Source organism: Melanostigma gelatinosum (assembly GCF_949748355.1).
Source record: "Melanostigma gelatinosum genome assembly, chromosome: 1".
NCBI classification, from domain to species: Eukaryota; Metazoa; Chordata; class Actinopteri; order Perciformes; family Zoarcidae; genus Melanostigma; species Melanostigma gelatinosum.
This window is the reverse complement of record NC_136634.1, coordinates 16,198,225-16,216,415: the sequence shown is the minus strand read 5'-3', so window position 1 is coordinate 16,216,415 and position 18,191 is coordinate 16,198,225. Positions and strand designations below refer to the sequence as shown.

Genomic DNA, 18,191 nt, shown 5'->3' with positions numbered 1-18,191 from the left:
AAGGTCCTGGCCTTATGCTTTCACCGCTGGTTTGGACAAAGCCAGGCTTTGTGCCAGCTCTCACAAGCCCGGCTGTGTCCGAAGCCAAAGCCCCCCTCCAGTCGTTGCCCTGGTCCCCCAGTTTACCCTTTATGGCCCGTATCCACTCAGCTGTGACTAACTGACCCTCCCCCTAGTATGTGCCGTGTTTCATAATGAAATCATTCAGTCATGCGCAGGAAGTTCCCTGCGCTCTGCAGCCATAAAAGAATGCCAGTAATGTCCATCCATTCACACATGGCAGGCCCACCGGGAAAGGGGCAGTTAGTCAGTCACCTGGTGTCTGGCAAAACACCCAATTTTACTTTTTGGTCCAAAGCACTTCACATTTTATATCATGCTAATTAGTTTGGTGTATAAGCAGCTGTCACTGGCTGATAATGACTTTCTTAATTCTTAATAATTTAGTGTTTCCAACAGCCAGCAGTTTGTTAGCTTATTAGAATAAAGGATGGGAAAGGACGGAAACGGCAACCTTGGCTCTGAGTGAATGTGACAAAATGCATCAGCGCCTCTAAAGCTCCCTAATTACAAAGTTATAACTCATTTATACACATGCCTACAAAACAAGTGTAAAAACAGCATGCAGATTTACAGGGGGTTGTTTTCTCATTTTTAGCAGGAAAGCAACAGCAATGAGATTAAATCTTTGTGCCTTTAAAATGTTGCATCAATGTGAATAACTTTATTTGAATAGGTGGTTAAAAAAGAAAAAAAGAGATAGGATCTCAGCCAACTTTAACAACGCTTTATGTACTCAGCTGGGACTCCTTCCACTCGCCTGTCTGAGAAGTGTCTGTGTGCGTCTGTGTGTCCATGGAGATGATCCTCCCTCAGTTCCTCTGGAATGTTTGCAATGTGCACAAAGAAAAAGATCGGCTCGAGTAGGGGTCTGTGCCGGGGCCTGCTGTGGGCCCCTGGCTGGTATGACTGTCTGAGCCTGTGATTCGGCTTACTGACACAGAAGACAAGCACATCTGGAGGGAACCACACAGCACTGGCACGTATAAAGGCTGAATGATCTGAAATAAGCCAGGCGGAGAAAGGGAGGGAGGCACATATGTGAACAGTTAAAATGTGGATTCAACAACCTCTTTGATATCCACCATTACTGTGATTACAGCTGGCGTGGTCCCTGGATAAAAAATGGCTTTCTTTTGCAAATAAATAGCCCCACCCCCAAAAAACCCTCATTAAGGAAATGAAACTTTCATCTTCCATTTAGCTAACAAACGAGGTTGTAAGTGATGTTAACAGTGAAGACAGATGTGGCAGGAAGAGCGAGATGTGGCTGATTGTGCGAGGCAGGAAGAGGAGGATGGCTCGTGAGTCTGGCTTAGACCTGCAGACCTCAGTTCAGCGTTGTGTCTAATCCCTGGAGTCTGCAGCCTGTCGTAAATCTCTTTGCAGAGTTTAGCATTAACAGGCATGCTCAGAGCCAAGCTGAAACCCCTGTCCCCCTCTGAACGGCACACGCATACATGCTAACCCTACACCCAGCACATTAACATGACCCGCTTCCCCCGATACAACAGCCAGTACACATATTGATCCCCAAGTCCCCATTCGAGCTGCAGCAGGCAGTTGGCCTGGAAAAAGCCTCCGGTTACACTTGCTTAAGCCTTTGCTGCTTCTCTGCCACTTACGCAGTGACCTAGCAAGGAGAAACATAATTCACTGATACTGACTGCAAGCCATGAAATGAGGTGCGGGTACAAATCCCGCCACTATTTGAACAAGGTGCACTCAGCCTTCTCTATGGAGATGTACTAACAGTAGTGGTGTGCCCTGGAGCTGGCCAACACATAAAAAAAAGTTGTAAAAGAAACCAGATGAGGTGCAGAACAGGGAGAGGCTGGAAAGAATTAGGCCTTCAAAAGTTCGATCGCTGGCTTTCCCTCTGAAGTCTCCAACCAGAAATCAGACACAGAGCTGCGCTGCACAGCGCAACGAATGAGGAGGGGATGCCTTCCAAAAGGGTCAAATTAAAGAAAGATGTGGTTATGTGAAGTGAAAGCATACAGCATGAGGCAAACAATAATGCAGCTGACCTCCAGGCATGATGTACTTTTTCTCCTTACAAATCCAACCTTTGAACAACTGTAAACAAGGCTCTCCTCTGAGAGCTGAGCGCTCATTAATTGTGGGCTTGGTCTCTCAGCAGCACATGCACACATACAAAGGGAGTTTTCTTACTTTCTAGTTGAACAGATTGAACCAATAAACCTTCCAGCCTTGGCCGTATAGGTTGACCATTTACTATTTATAGACTGACAAATATTCTGCAATCTGTCTTCTGGTTGTGAAAAGCACTCCATTCTGACATAGTCCTTTTCAAAGGACGTCAAATGATGTCAGTTGTCTCCTTCACTTTATCATTCTGGGTGAGATTATGTAGAGGATTAGAGATTCCTGTTGTAGCATGCGAGTGGCTGACAGAATGGCTCATGGGGAACAGTGTGCCAGCACAAGATATGTCCGCAGCACAATGAGAGCACTGTAATCTGTAATGGGCAAGTACAGAGGCTTACAGAGGCAGGAGGTGGCCTATAGAGGCAGAGTAGATACATATTTGATGCACTCTAATAAGGCAGTTAAGTGCACAAAACAGTTTGACAGCAGTTGAATTAAATTACAGTGTATTTATCAAAAAGGACAAGAGAATTTGGAATGTTACAATGCACGTTAAATTAGTGGAGCATCACATTTCCAAAACATGTCAGCAGACAATATTTACAACGTACTTACAACATGTACAAGTGGCATGGTACGCCTCTGACTTTAAGGCTGAATATGCAATGCAAACACAATTACAGGAGTGCAGGTGCTGCTATGACAGTGTATACTGTGCAAACAACTTTATACATAAAGCGAGCCAGATGTCAACAGAAATACAGAATTCAAGAGTCAACTTACGTTAAGGCTTTTAGGAGTTTATCATTAGGATTGCTGAACACAAGGCAAGCATCCAAATACACATGGACGGGCTGCGTTATGATACCCTGGTCACAACATACTACTCTTTATATTTAATATTCGGTGAGCATTAGTGGGGTGAAGTAAGACAGGAGAGAGAGACATAGCCTTAATAATTCCTCTCTGTGAGGCATACAGTGGAAATCTCAGCAGGGAGCTTATAAACATGTGTCAAATGTACTTATTTGTAAAGTAGACATCGCATTATATTCACAAGAGGTAGTTCAACTGGGTATTCAAGACAGTTAGTGTAATGCGCATCAGTTTAGCACAGGTGTGCCAAGTCGCGTTTAGACCGTGCCAACAACAAATCCGTCACCTGTGCCCGCTGAGTGTTCACAGCTGGCCGTACTTTCCTTTGCAATGCAAGATGTGTCTGTGTAATCTGTCTATCCTGTCCTGGAGAATGCCAGCGTGCTCGTCCGAGAGAAATCCCAGTTCCAGAGACAATGGCTCGCTGTCTCTGTAGAGCTCCAGAAGCCTTGTCCTGGCGTCTCTGCGCCTGTGCAGCTCCGCCACGCGCTGCACGGTCCTTTTTCTGAACACGCACACGGACCCCAGCACCGTATTGTGATACTTCTCCCACATGTTTAGCACCCGAAAACCGTGCACGAGCCCGGCCTCGTTGTCTATGAACACAAGGTCACCGCGGGGTGTTTTCAGGAGGTTGTTGGTGTCCCTCTCCATGACGCGTGAGTCCCACTGCAGGCTGAACAGATTGCTGACGAGTCTGTCGAAGTTCGCAGTCAGGTAGTCGAACATGATCAGGTCGGTCCACTGCATCAGCTCCAGCAGCTCCGCCGTCGTCTTGCTCCAGAGCTCCGGGAGCACGGGATGCAGCCCGCGGCTCTCCTGCCTGAGCGGCGCCGGTGTGACCACCCCGGTCAGGTTGGAGATCCACTCGGTGAGAGAAACCACGGCTCGATCACTCCACTGTAATCCACCGATCCGCGTCCTCACAGCCGCCCATTGCTCACCTTCGCCGTTCAGCTGGGACAGTATTAGAGGAGGCAGGTTTGTGATGCCCAGCAAACTGGCGAGGTAATACGTCAAAGTTTCCCCTTGCACCTGATCCGCGTTTATCCCGTAACGCACACACGCTTTCGTCCCGTCTGCAAAAGTGGCGAGCTGATTCGATATCCTGCCGCAGCCGGGCTCCAGCTTCACTATTCGGTGCGTCCTGGCTCTCTCTCGCCAAGCCCGGGCATATTCCTCCGTGAAGCCCGCGGGGAGGAGACCCTCCAGACGTTCACTCCAAAATATCCCATCCTCCACCGGGGAGCCCAACTTGACCGGGCCCTCCCGCAGCGCTGACCTATTGTTATCCCCATTCACATGGTAATCTGGATTTCCTGCCGAGGCAGTTTGATCAGTGAGGTTGGGAGCCTCAAGTCTGCCCCCCAAGTGCGGTCTCTGTGCCGCCGGGACAGCGAGCAATGCCCGGAAAGTTTTGGCGGAGAGGTCCACTGGGAGACCGTGGTGGGAAGAGCCTCCACCCGGTACTGGGAACCCACGTTTGTGTCGCTCCAAACGGTTCTCCAGTGCGCTCCACACGTAGAAAACACTTGCAAGGGCGCACAGGAAAAGGAGGGCGAACAGGTTTGCTGAAAAAGCCCTCATGATGAAGACCACTCTTCCCCCTCGGGGACCCACAGAGCTCCTGCAGGTTGAATTAAGACGGCAATTATTCATTTTCTTCAATCCACCGTTAAACTGGAGCGGCGGTTAGCCGCGCGCCCCCTGTCCCGTACACCGCCCAAGCCCCAGCGGCTCACAGGGCGGACTGTTTGAGATCACCGGAAGAAGAGAGTCTCTGAAACTGTGTGAATCTCATCTCCCGTCCTGTTCAGATGCCTCGTTACATCCCTCCTCTGCGGGAACGTCTCATTTCGGATCACCACCGCGGAAAGCTTCTATTGAACGGTCCCCATTATAACCCACTGGCGTCGTAGAGGTGCTCTCTGTCCGCGTGCACCTCTCCGTCTCTCATCCTCTTTTCTCTCTCCACCGGTCGGTGGGTGAGTTTGATTTGTGGTGGTGTCGGCTCGCGGAGAGACACTGGGCGGCGAGACACGTGACTCCAGTCCCGAGGTGGTGGGCGGATTGTGGGAAGGGGGGGTTCAGAGAGGAGCGGAGCAAGTGTACCGCACCGCGGTGTGTGTGTGTGTGTGTGCGTGTGTGCGTGTGATGTGAGAGGATTGCGTGGCATTGGCAAAGGAAGCCATTATGCTAATTGATACCCAGGGCAGAAATACTTTGGAAATAATGTCACCGTTTTAAACAAAATACATTCCGTGCCTGTGTACCAAAGCAATATCATGTCAGCGGGGCAAAAGCAGGCAGGAATGGATGCCTGATCCCAGTTTGCCCAAATTTGTGCAAAACATTCGCCCACCTTTTTCTTCTATTTCAAATTCATGGACCTTGCGGCCATTGTAGATCACAGAAAGCACTTAGAATCCTTTTCACTTTGGTCTGGCTCTGTACTCCATTGCATTGGATCCGAAATAACTGTTTCGGGGTGTTCACATCACATCCATATTGGGTGAAGAACGTTGGACATAATTGCTCTTTTTACATCTCCAGTTCTAGGACAATCATCCAAAACATACAGACAAGGCAACCATTTATGCCCTAATTATGCCATGTTCCAGACTAGCCAAGTTAGTCACCTGACATCTATCCCACTGATTCACTGCTGATATAACCCGCCTGAAGGGAAAAAAACTCCTGAAACAAGCACGAGGAAAAGATAGCTGATTATTTGTTGACCTCTCATTGAATGGAAACCAATGCAACCACATATTAAATGTGATTACTGTATTTAGTTTAGCAGTAATGAAAAAAGAGACATTTTAAATAATCTACACATTAATTGGGTCAGCTCTATAGCAACATGCCGGCATGCTAAATTGCTAGAGTCTAAAAGACGGCCGCAGACGAGAATTACACCCGGTAAATTAGAGGTCTGCTAATGTATGCTTTAAACGCCTGGAGCGTCACGGAGCTGTTATCTTCATGCTGATATTCAAAGCCTGAAAGGAAACATACCGAACTTCACAAAACCCGTATCTTTTAATGTAGTAACAGGTAGGAATAGATGGGGAAACAACTTCTGGCCGACAGGCAGGTGAATTGATTCTGATGTGGTCATATTGCTGTAGCCCTCACTTGTGCTTTGCAAAGATGGGTGTTTCTTTTTGTTTTGCTTTTTTGCCATCAGCTGAATAATTTGTTCAATTCCCTGCCTGCGTTTGATTCTGCAATGCAGATTGACAGCAGTAGCATTACAGAAGGAACGGAAAAAATCCTCGGGTCGCGCACGAGTAGAGAAGCCTTTTCAAGTAGCATCTCAAGAAGTGGTTTGTGTAGGTGCATGGCCGAGCGTGTTTCTCTATGGTACACAAAAGAGTGGGTCCTTGTGGGGGTGGGGGTTTTCCATCTGGTTTGAAGAGCTGTTAAAAACTAATTAGCCTTTGCAAATTGCACACAGTGTCCCAGAAATGCAGATAGTGAAGGATACTAAACAGGCTCGCTAAATAGGCTGTACAAGTATGGGCATAGAAAGGATACTTTCAAGTGTTTTAAGTTTGCGTGAATGTGTGCTGTACATCATTGTGGCATGTTATCTCTCTGCTTTTCTCTGGAGCTCTGATTTGAAAGAAAAGGCCTGTAGGTCTGGCTGCTTCCCTTCACTTTCACTTTAAAGTTGAGTAACAGCAAGACTTCCGAGGTCTAGACATAGTAAATGAAGACGGCTTAAGTGCATTGCTGGAATTCTGTCTGATGTGTGTTGCTTTTTAGGAGTGTGGAGTGACTGTATTTACTGGCTCTCGGTGTCCCTTTACCCTAAGCACAAGTGCTGGCATGTTCACATATCAAACCTATCTGTTTCTTGCCATGTGTTATGTGCAGGTCAGCGAACTTAGCCCCCCCCCCCCCCCCCCTGCATTCCTCCTTCATGCTTTCCTCGTAAATCCCCCAGCAGTCCCAGGAGGGCCGTAACACAGGGAAAAACCTTTCTCCACCACTCATGACTGTCCGTGGTCAAGCGCTGCAGTGACACAAGAGAGGCCAGACCGTCTGTCATTCCTGTCCGCAGCGTCACACCACACCCATCACCGGTCGTCTGACCACGCCACAGCTGTGATGCAATCTCGGTTTCTCTGTGTGGTGCCTGCCAAAACCCAGCAGATGGACAGAGGGACGCAAAGGAGAGATAAATGGATGGGGGGGGGGGGATGGCAGAGGAGGAGAAAGTTCAGTGGGCTTCTGTCACTTCCCTCGCGGTAAGGTCAGTTCACGATGAGCAATAACTCATCGGTCCCTTGACACTTTGCAGCACTCTGTTTCCTGGACTGAATAATGAATGTACAGGGCTTCCATCAGCGTTGAAAGCTACGATTATTTCACAGGGCCTGACAATTTCTCATCCTCAGGGATTCAGGGAGCGGGCAGGCGAGATCTATAGGGATGAATTCATCCTCTCATGATGAAGACATCTGTGCACGAGTGAGTGTTCTTTGGACACGTGTGCGCTCGTAAGTTTACCGTGGAGCAGATCATAAGAAGGAGGTATAATGATCTTAATTTGTATTCAGGTAGTGAGCACGTACGCACACTGACCTTTCGATACCTGCTTTGGATCCAGGAACTGTGATGTAGTCATCTGTTCAAGAAGCCCAGCATTTGCTTTTCTCTACTTGGAACGCTACAATTTGGCATGCGGTAAGATTGCAGTTTAGGATGTACCATTACAATATATACTCCAGAGACAGATAAGACATTTCTTTTAACTACTGGTGACAGAACCACAATCTCGTCATCACTTTTCTCAAGTAACACTTTGGAATAGTGCACAAATGGCACAAAACGGACCTTATTGTCAGCACACTATACTTTCTTGGCTTCTTTTAGTATGCAGATGGTTGCTGTTGTTGAATGCGAGAGGTTACACAGTGTAATTCTCTACCACGAGTGGCCGATTGATATTCAGTGCTACACAAGGGAGACCCTCTTACAAGGCAAAATCAGGGAGGGGAGGAAGGAGATGTACTGTCGAGTCAGTCAATTAAAGAATCAGTGTCCAATCTCCGGGATTACACCCCCTGACCTGCCACACCAGATCCCCGATTAAATAAGTCAAGAATTGAATTATTTTTACTTTCCTTGCTAACTGGCTTATTGACTCAAGCGTGCTCAGTGCCTTGTGGCGAGGACCACCTTTAAATTGGCTGAAGGGAGAGCTTAAGAGTGTCTGATCATTATTAGGAAAGTCATGACATTCAAATTTGGTGAATTAAAAAAAAAAAAAAAGAATCCTGATGAAATGCACCGTGTGATATGGTTTTGCCCCAGCTCTTGTGTTGGGTCACACGGTCAGTTCAGATTAGAGATGGTGGTTGAATATCCTCCTAACGTTTCAGCGAAACATTTAGCTTCAGGTTTAATGGGCGAGCAGCGTGAAGTGCTTGCTCTCATCATATCACATCGGAATGAATGCTCCGTATGTGTGAGGGCGGAGTGCTGCGGTTTACATACATCCCCGCCCTCTCCACATTTCAAACCAGTTTAAGCAACCACTCATGAAAAATTTTTGCTTCTTCAGCATATGGCTGGAGCTTAACCAGACAGTGGAGGGAATTCAGTCTCATTCTTTCGAACAGATGTATGGAGATGTGCATATCAGCGTGATTTAGTTCAGCAGGATCTCCAGATAAGCCATCCCTTTTACACCATGCTCAGATACCGTGCGGCGTTTTTAACTACTTGGCGAAAATTGACTTGAGGGCATGTTGCTCTGTATAAAGTTCGTGGTAAGAATAAAGTATGTATTTTAAATGGCGAAATGCACAGTCGACATTCACTTTATCAGGTCTGTGCAGTGCTGTATGAATATGTATTTGCCATATGGGGCATACTGTAAACATATGCCAGTTGACTACAGCGCCAGTGATCGTATGTGCTATCATTTGGATCTGACGCTTCAAAGCCTCAAATGGTGCTTGGATGCAAGCTGGACATTAATTGAAAAAAAAAAAACCCAATGTAATGTGCCAGTAGAGAGCAACTCACAGTTTTGCAGCTCAGGCAGTGATACTGAAATATCATTTTAATAGGTAGTTATACAGTGCACTGGTTTAAAAACAGGCAATTACACCGTAAATGAAATCATTTTATTGTACCTGACAAAATTGTGTTTCAAGAATTCTTTCTCCCTGTTGCACTTCCTTTTCCCAGCTCCTCGGCAGTAGTAATAATGGCGCCGGAGGGTTAACAGAAGGAAAAGGCCAGAATCTCGGACACGAGAATGACCCTCTGGCATTTTGACCTCTTCCTACACAAGGCCGGTCGTGTTGACAGGACCCCGGTGGGGGATGGGTAAACAAACGAGCCACATGGAAAAGAACTCCAGGCAACCTCTCCAAGTAAAACATGGAAAACCTTACTCAACTCTCTCAGTCTCGCACTCCAAATCAGCATGCAATACAGACTGTTTGAGTTCGCCGAAAACATAAAAATAATGCAACGTTTCGAATTCAACAAATTCTCTAGTTGTATAGAACTGTTCGCGCTCTTGGCACAGCGTGTCTAAATAAGGAATAATCCCTTTATTCTTATCTTTTGAATTTGTTCATTTCTCTGAACTGTGCTGCATAAATAACAACGTCGTGTCTTTCTAAGCCTCAAATCAGTAGATGTACTGCACACAAGAGAGGCTTTTCCATCATGTGGAATCAACACTCTGGAAGTATAGAGTAAAGGCTGATCATTTATGTCCGTGGCTTTGCGGAACGAGCCTTTTGCATCGGCCTTGGTATTATGTGTATTTTGCTTGCCTATGCTTCACTGGTGCCTGGAATCTCTAATGTAGCAGATAGACTCTCGCCACTGATAGATTTGTGTCCCTCGGGACAGGTTTGTGTCACTGTTGGCTGTCAGCACATACATTACGCCGTTTAAGCAAGAATAATCACTGCTATTAACAACAAAGCAGGCCCAATTGAATCATGTAACGCGGTGGGTAGCGGCGGTGGCTCGTTGCTGATAAAAGAAAGGAGTGGGGAATTGAACTAACAGCCAGCCGTCACCCGGCTGAGGGAATATAACTTGAAAAACGAGATCAGAGTGATTAGCTGCGGTGCCCTGTTCCAGACTGTTGCATCCTACTTACATTCCTCTCCCACTGAGTTGCAGTACATTGATCTTCTTCTTCACCTCGGTCGGCACAAGTGCCTGCAGGAGGACAAAACACATATCACATCAGGTCTGCTTATAAGTCTTCAACGTCTACTTTAGATGCATCTCATGCCTCCCTTGGTAAAGAGATGTCATGGATTTGTAGGCTCTGACTCCCTCTAGAGGATCAACAACAACATGCCTCCTTCCATAAAACTCTTACTCACTTACAATACATAGCCTACTTTTGAATTCCTAGTTTACACCAAATGTCACATTTGCATGCACATGCATCCCATCTTTAGTGATCATGCTTATAAGGAATTTGGCAATTTTGCACATTAACTCTCTCAAGAATATTGGCCTCACTGGATGCTACATACTGCGGCATGTTCTGTCTTCAGCTTCCCACGTTGTCAGAGGTTAGACATCAGTATGAGCAATGCATGATGCAACAGTTCTGTAAGGGCTCACTTAGCAGAGGCAGAAACACATCCTCAGTTATCAGGAGGATTTATCAGTTACTTGAGATCATGGTGCTATTTCTGGCAAATCTGTGAAGTATCTTGCAATAACATATTTTGAATCAATATCGGCTTATTTTTCCTTCAATTTATGGTTGTGTTACATAAGGATTGATCCCAGACAGGTTATCTTCTCTTTGACATGCTACTAATTTGGTCCAGGCCTTTCAACATTTGTCTCATGTACACAGACTTTCCATCTCCACCTCAAGCAATTTGTTAATATACCCAAGAGGGCTTGGGTGCTTTACACCTTCTCTTTACTGATACATGACATATGCATTGCTATGCGGTTTTCCCTGTGGTCAGGACCTTTGCCAGTTTTCCCAAACTCTGCACTTCCATGTTTGGCCACAAGAGGCTGCTGTGCGCATATCATCTCCCGTGTGCAAATTTGGCTTAAATAACTTTGTACTTGAGCTGTTTTATGTAGTCCGCTGTTTGTGCTCTTTTTGCTCAAACTGTAGTCTGAGCCAAGATAAAGGGCAGTAGTGACATAGTGCTGAGACGAAAAATAAAGATGATGATAAACTGACAGTCACTATGTCTATTTGCACATTGTACTGTAGATTGTAATAGATATTGCTATTATTTGCTGGTCAACTTAATTCATTAGCCCCGTAAACACAACTCTTTTGATCTTATATGTGTTATTTCGAAAAACAAACAAATGCAGTCATCGGCATGAAAAGAAGTATATGCCTCAGTCACGCACACATTGATTGCAGATCCAACATATTAAAAGGCCAGTGTCTCATGCCCTAGTATGGGCAATGGTATCCCGTCCACCTGCTAGTTAGGATCAACTGGCACACGACTTTAATTTACGAGGCCAGTGGGACTCATCAACATGAGAATACAGGTACAAACAACAAACAATTTACCTCGAACTGTGGGTTAAAAAAACGTCATGAATCTGACATAGACTTTTCTAAGGACCTTTCTTAAAGATCAAATGTAAGAACAAACTAATCCTCAAGGCAAGAACCGATAATTTAAGGGTATTATTATGATATTCGTTAGTATCTTTGTACGTGCAGGAATGTCCCTTTCAGAATAGGACCACATTAAGGTTTCCAGTAGTTACTGGTTTCCATAGATTGTATGTATGCATGTACATGAATGTACATTGAATTGAGATGATTTCTAAAATACAGTGTGTAATACTAAGCCTGTTAATTATTTACAATGTGAAACAGCTTTAAATGTGTACATTGCAAGTTATGCCACTGTAGAGGGTTTGACTAGAGTGGAATCTTCTTGTGATGTCATGGTTCACAGAAAACCCAGTAGACATTCAACTATTTCTGCACTCTTTACATCTTTGGATGAAACTGTAAACAAGTTCATAGTTATTATCAATATTAGTCACTGTCAGTGACAGGACACCCAGATGGTATTAGCTTCAGATTATTTACACGCCTTATCTTATTTTCTTATTTTCTGTCTCACAGAAGATCAACATCGCTTTCACATATGCACTTAGCTTTGTGATGAATTTAGCCTAGACGGGGGGGGGGCTGAAGCCCCCCTAAAATGTTCTTCAGCCCCCCCAAATAATTTGGCATGATTGGCTTTAAAGAAATATATATATTTTACTTTATTACTTTATTACTTATCTCAGGGAATTGTATGGAAGTATTTTATTGACATGACGTGCTAGCTCAGTTACAAAAAACACATTTTGCAAGCATTAACAGGGTTTTAGTTTTATTGACTCACATGATCTTAAGTGCCACAATAATAACATAATTCAATACAGCCTTCCGTATTATTATTTATAGAGTGCGCATGATCTCAATGTTTGACTTATTTCCCCCCTGTATCATATCCCATTTAATTGCACCACGGCATGCTACGTGGTCAGGCTTAATATCGGGCACGGCAGGAAAGGATGCCACCTTGGATCCACTGTTATTATGATGATGGCTGCTGAGCAACCATCCCTCCCATAACACTAAATCCAAAATGAATGTGACTAAAAATACACACAACAGATCAGGTATCGAGAGGGTGGAGCTCCACGTCCACATCCTGCACAATGAGCATGCTCTCTCCCGTTTGTTTTCCATGTTGAGCCTCCTCTGTGCAATCTCCTGTCAAGTGTTGCAATCCTCACACAAAATGCCACATCTGTCGCTGAGAACATGGTCGAGCTCACTGGCTCCATGCCTGGAGACTCCTCGGGAGCCATGACCAATAGAATCGAATAACAAAAACACAGAGAGAGCTCAGAGAGGAGAAATTGCTCTCAAAGCAGCACAGGAGAGTAGGAGCGCCGTGGTGATGTGCTGTAAAATGTTGGGTTTCTGTTTATGGGCTTTGTATGGCTGTTTTCCGCTTTTAAGTAGCTTAGTGGTGTCTCGCGCTGACATCACTCAGACAAACATTTTCTTTCTTCTACGTCCACTACATCTCTATGACCAAACTATTTCCACCACAATGGCGTCGGTGCTCAACGGTATACGGTGACAGGAAGGGGAATAAAAAAAAAAAGATCCCCAAAACAGAACCCTAGTTGCTATGATGCACCATAACAAACTCTCCCGTGTGAGACAGCTGTCTGGCTCATTGCCTGTGACGTGGCTATTCTTCAGTAACAATGACATGACGAGGGTCACTTTATGATTAACATGGATCACGGGAAGGAAATGCAATTGCCTTATGAACTCAAGCAGAGGCAGGTCTGCAGGGAACTGTGTCTCATGTCAGAGACCTCATGACTCCCTGTTCGGCACATCTTTCTCTCTCCGGCTTCTTCCATGTCCTTCTGAGGTTTCCATTAGCCCAGCGAGGTTCCTTCCGTCTTCCAAGTGGGGAGCTCGGTCAGCAATTATTCAAGGAGCTTCCAGTGCTACTGCTCCCAGCTCCAGTTGTTCTTCCCCATTCAACAATTTCATTTTCAGAATTGTGTATAGCTATGCTCATCACACTCTGGTTTTAGACCGCACAGCTGTAGACTATAGTCTGCCTATAAACCTGACAAGATTTATGCTCTTGAGAGCCGTTTGGAAGGTGGCGTGAGACTATTCTGAGACAAATGCTCGTCATTGTATTGGAAGAGAAGGTGACCCTCATATCTCAGTCTCAATTTATTTTCAAAGGGATATCCCTTGTGTTTTTGGTTTTTGATCTAAACTGAGTAATTAAGTTCTCTGGGTTCATGTTTTTAGGAAAACATATGTGTGTAATGATGTTTGCTGAGATTTGCAAATACTGGCTTTCATTGTTCATTTGGATGTGCATGGAAAGTTAGGGTATCCAGATATTTAGCGTAAGAGGTAATGAGGATGAAGTTGTTTCCTATTAAAATGAATTATTTCCAATTACGTACCTGTTTTCCTTAAGGATCAGCTGTGTTCTGATTCAGAGAAAAAACAAAACACATTTCACTTCAAAGTTCCAGATTAAAGGTTGTCAGAAGGTTTACATTATACTCAAACTGTGACTTGATGCACTAGAGACTCACTCGACTATATAGCGGGTGCGTGGAGGTACAGAACATATGGAAGACTTTATGCCGCATGCTGGCTATCAAATGCGTGTGGAGCTCACATGCATGTGCGTATGCTCAGATATGCGTAACATATCTGAAGCATCCTATCAATAGATGCCCTCGAGGGTGCTATAATAATCTTTAGTTTAATGTTTCCTGCTCTTGCAATCTCCTGCAGATGGACCTTTTGCAGTGGGACTAACGGGGAGCAATAGGATGTGGAATCCAAGTCTTTGTCTTTTCCAGCCAGGGCAGCTTTTTCTGCATAGCTTTACTGGGTGGAGATTCTGGAGGACCGATTTAGACCTTCATACCAAGTTATGTGTAAATGTATTTGACCTGACTTTAAGAAAAATGTAAATCAAACCAGGCAGGGACTATTTGGAGTGTGACTTCAAATGAAAGAGTGGGTACATGTGAGCCAGAACTATGTTAGACGTTTCTGGCAAGATTACTTGAATATGCGTTTCAAGCACCGAGAAGGCTTTTAAGTATGTGGAATCGGATGGTTAGTGTGATGTGAAATGTAATATGTAATATATCTAACTTAATCTAGCATGATTTACCGGCATATATGAAATGTCAGAATGAGGATTGTAATCGTGCATGTAAACAGGGACAGTAAGTTCAGGCACATATTCTAAAGCACATTTAAATATTCTAATATCTTCTTCTTCCAGTATATTCAAGATAATTTGGTCTAATTTTCTCTTTCAAATGATGTGTATCATGTCATTATCACCACATGTCTTTCTTACCTCCTTCTTTCCTCCCCTGCAGGTGTGTAATAAATAGGAGTGTAACGGTTCACAAAATCCACGGTTGGGTTGGGTACGATACAGTGGAGCCACGGTTCGGTACGTTTCGGTACAGTAGAAAACTATGAATGCCAGAGAAATGTACTTGATTTTAAAATATATGTATTCATTACAACTAACATCATGAAGTTATTCTTTGACTTTGAACAACGATGGAACTATACCTGAGTGACCCATCTTCTGGAGTGTCTTCTTAGCAACACATAAGCATAAAAAACAAAAACTGCTCCTTAATGTTATGTAGTGTTGCTTACATCTTGTATTGTTACTTACATCTTGCAAAAGAGATTTTTAATCTCAACTACCTGGTCAAATAAAGGTTTAAAAAAAAAAAAAAAATTCAGTTTTTTTTCTTTTTATTCAAACGTATTCGGTTCGTCATGCGTACCGAACCGTGAGCCTCGTACCGAACGGTTCAATACCAATACGCGTATCGTTACACCCCTAGTAATAAAGGATAAAGACTGTTGTGGCAAAAGGGCAGACGGAGCCCTGCTCCTCTTCAGGGACAGATGATTATGCATGAACACATTGGCTAGGCAGAGTAGTTAACTTTAGAGGAGTTCAGTAAAACAAGCCATTCTTCACAAGCTGAGCATTCTCTTTAGAATGCAGCACATAAATGAGAGCATATTTGACGTCCAGTTTGACACAGTCCTGCACGATGAAGTTACTAACTCACACTTGGTCATGGCACTATGCTCCTGGCAACAGTTGTCGCCGGCTTTGCTAAGTAACTGCTGCAGGCATCTGTCTTACCTGTGAAGCACACGGCCTAGTTTCCATCCGCCGCATCGAATGGAGTCAGCAACTGTTGGGGGAAAAAAGGCACTCGTGTTTACTGTGTGTCCACTGTGTAACCATAGAAATGGGTTGAGTGCGATAGATTCCTTCATATTAAAACCACATGGCTTCATAGGCAGCCACTGGACTGATCCTGTGTGAACTCTGGGAGCTCAAACACAAACAAGTTAAAGCTATTAATAATGAACCGATCACACCACTTTGTGGGGCTGGACTTATTTAATATCCTCTGAAAACCCTTCTGGAATGAATGCGTAGTCAACAGTGGATGTCATTAAGTGTAATGGCTGCTAGGTCATTTGTTGTGCCCCCGCTGCACCACTTCCTTCATGCACTTGGTAATGAGATTTTACTGTGGGCAGGAGGCCCATTCTCTTTGACCAATCACAGTCCCTGTGGTGCCAACTGAAAAGCTTCTATAATGCAGCCCAGGACGAGCGTGATCCGTGGGTCATGAGAAAATGTTTCCCTTCAGGAAAATATCTCTCTTACAGTAATGATTAATGAAGGCATCAGCAAGGCTCTGTTGTCTAGCAAGGTGACCAAAATGAGTCTACTATCGAGTCAAGTGGCATCAGATACTAATGACAACATGATAGAACTTCACATCAGTGTAATATTGAGTTTTGTGACGTGGTATCCATTGTCAGACATTATTTTGTCGATGTTCAGTGAAAAGCAAGTCCCCAATTTTGGTCATTTTGAATTTTTCAGGAAAAGTAAATGTGTAACTGTGATTTCAGACCAAATGTGCAAGAAGATAAAGTCCGCGTGAGGTAGAGTGCAAAAATAATAAGCAGCACTTGATCTTAGAAAGCAGCTAAGTAGGATCCTATGAACTTCAACAGAATGTAAACAATGATAATATTATTCTTATAACATAGTGGTATCTTAATCAGTATCTTGATTTTTCTGCAATGCTTGACTGAGACTTCAGAGATATAATTCACATCAGCTTCTAACATTATCACTGCCTTAACTTCTGACTCCTGTCGTGGAAAAGAAGTTCAGACCAGTTGATGAAGTCTAAACTACTGTTCCCCAACACTATTCTTATTCTATGCTTAATACCTATTGGTGTTCTGATGATCTTTGAAGAACGCACTGGAATCAGACAGTTTATTATTCTTCAAGCAACTAACGCAACCCGAGTCGTTCTCCGGAAAATGACTAATTTATTGTCTTCTGACATAGTCTACAACACTTTTGCCTTTTTAAGCTCTTCCTCTGTTTTCCTTTGAAATCACAGGTGTGTCTCTTTTCCTGTCATGTGGGTGTGAGTTATGTTCGTATGGTTTCTAATGTGTGTATTGCATGTGCCAATGTGTCACGGTCAGCTTTATCTTTCTCGTGGGAGTTGAAAGCCTTTTCCTGACGCCGCCGAGCATAACGCGACTCTTTTTAGCTCAGCTGTTCTTCTCACAGCCCCAGCGGCCTTCGCTTGCCTTTTCCATGATAGCTCACCAGACACCTGCTACGCCTCTTTAGTAGTAAAGCCAGCCTCACCATGCACCTGCTACGCCTTCTCTGTCGTGTTTTCTACAAGGCAAACAGGCTGTATGTTGACCCAGTTAGACCACAATAGATGTACACTAGTTCTCAATATGCTGATGTCATATATGTGAGTTTCTAACATTTAGATATATTGAAACAAATAGATATCATCGATGCTGCTATTATATGATAAATCAAACTCCAACACTCCTGTCAATGACAGAATCACATTGGATGCTCTTTGTGTGTGTTTGATGTTAAAAGCTCTGCAATAATTCCGTAGTGAGTTGAGAAAAGACTGTTGGAGAACTAATACATTTCAGGAAATATCCCACTGAAATAACAAAAAATATACCATATAATAGTATCACAGTTACTACTGTATACTACTACAATTGTATGTACTATATATTTACAACAAATAGTGCAACAGTGTGCAAATACAAATATATGGAACACTTTTTCTGTGTATGTAATACAAAAAAATATGTTTACAGTCTACTCTGCTGACAGAGTTGACTGCAGATGTAGTCTCTGAAAATACGAAACCAGTGTCCCCGTTAAGCTGAGACCCTTGGGGTTCACATGATAAACCATTCGGCATCTGGACAAACAGTAGAGCGGTGGTGAAAGGGGAATAGAAAGCACAGACAATATTTCCTTTTCTCCCTCTCTCTTCCTTGATTAACACTTTTTCCTGACACTTTTCTCCCTCTGTGTCTCAGTTCCTCTATGCTCTTCATGAACCTTCTTGATTTCAGTCTGTTTTTTAATTTCCCTACACACACACACACACACACACACACACACACACACACACACACACACACACACACACACACACACACACACACACACACA

General features: G+C 44.1%; 1 protein-coding gene across 1 annotated transcript; it reads right to left on the bottom strand.

The window, feature by feature from the left end:
• Window positions 1-2,728: 2,728 nt before the first annotated feature.
• On the bottom strand, window positions 2,729-4,938 carry fjx1 (four-jointed box kinase 1). The gene has a single exon (XM_079270209.1). It carries the CDS (start codon window positions 4,705-4,707, stop codon window positions 3,352-3,354), a length of 1,356 nt encoding a protein of 451 aa, XP_079126335.1. The 5' UTR covers window positions 4,708-4,938; the 3' UTR covers window positions 2,729-3,351.
• Between the last annotated feature and the right edge of the window lie 13,253 nt (window positions 4,939-18,191).

Coding starts and splice junctions, on each gene's coding strand:
- fjx1 (XM_079270209.1), bottom strand. CDS start 4,707: ATGAATAATTGCCGTCTTAATTCAACCTGCAGGAGCTCTGTGGGTCCC.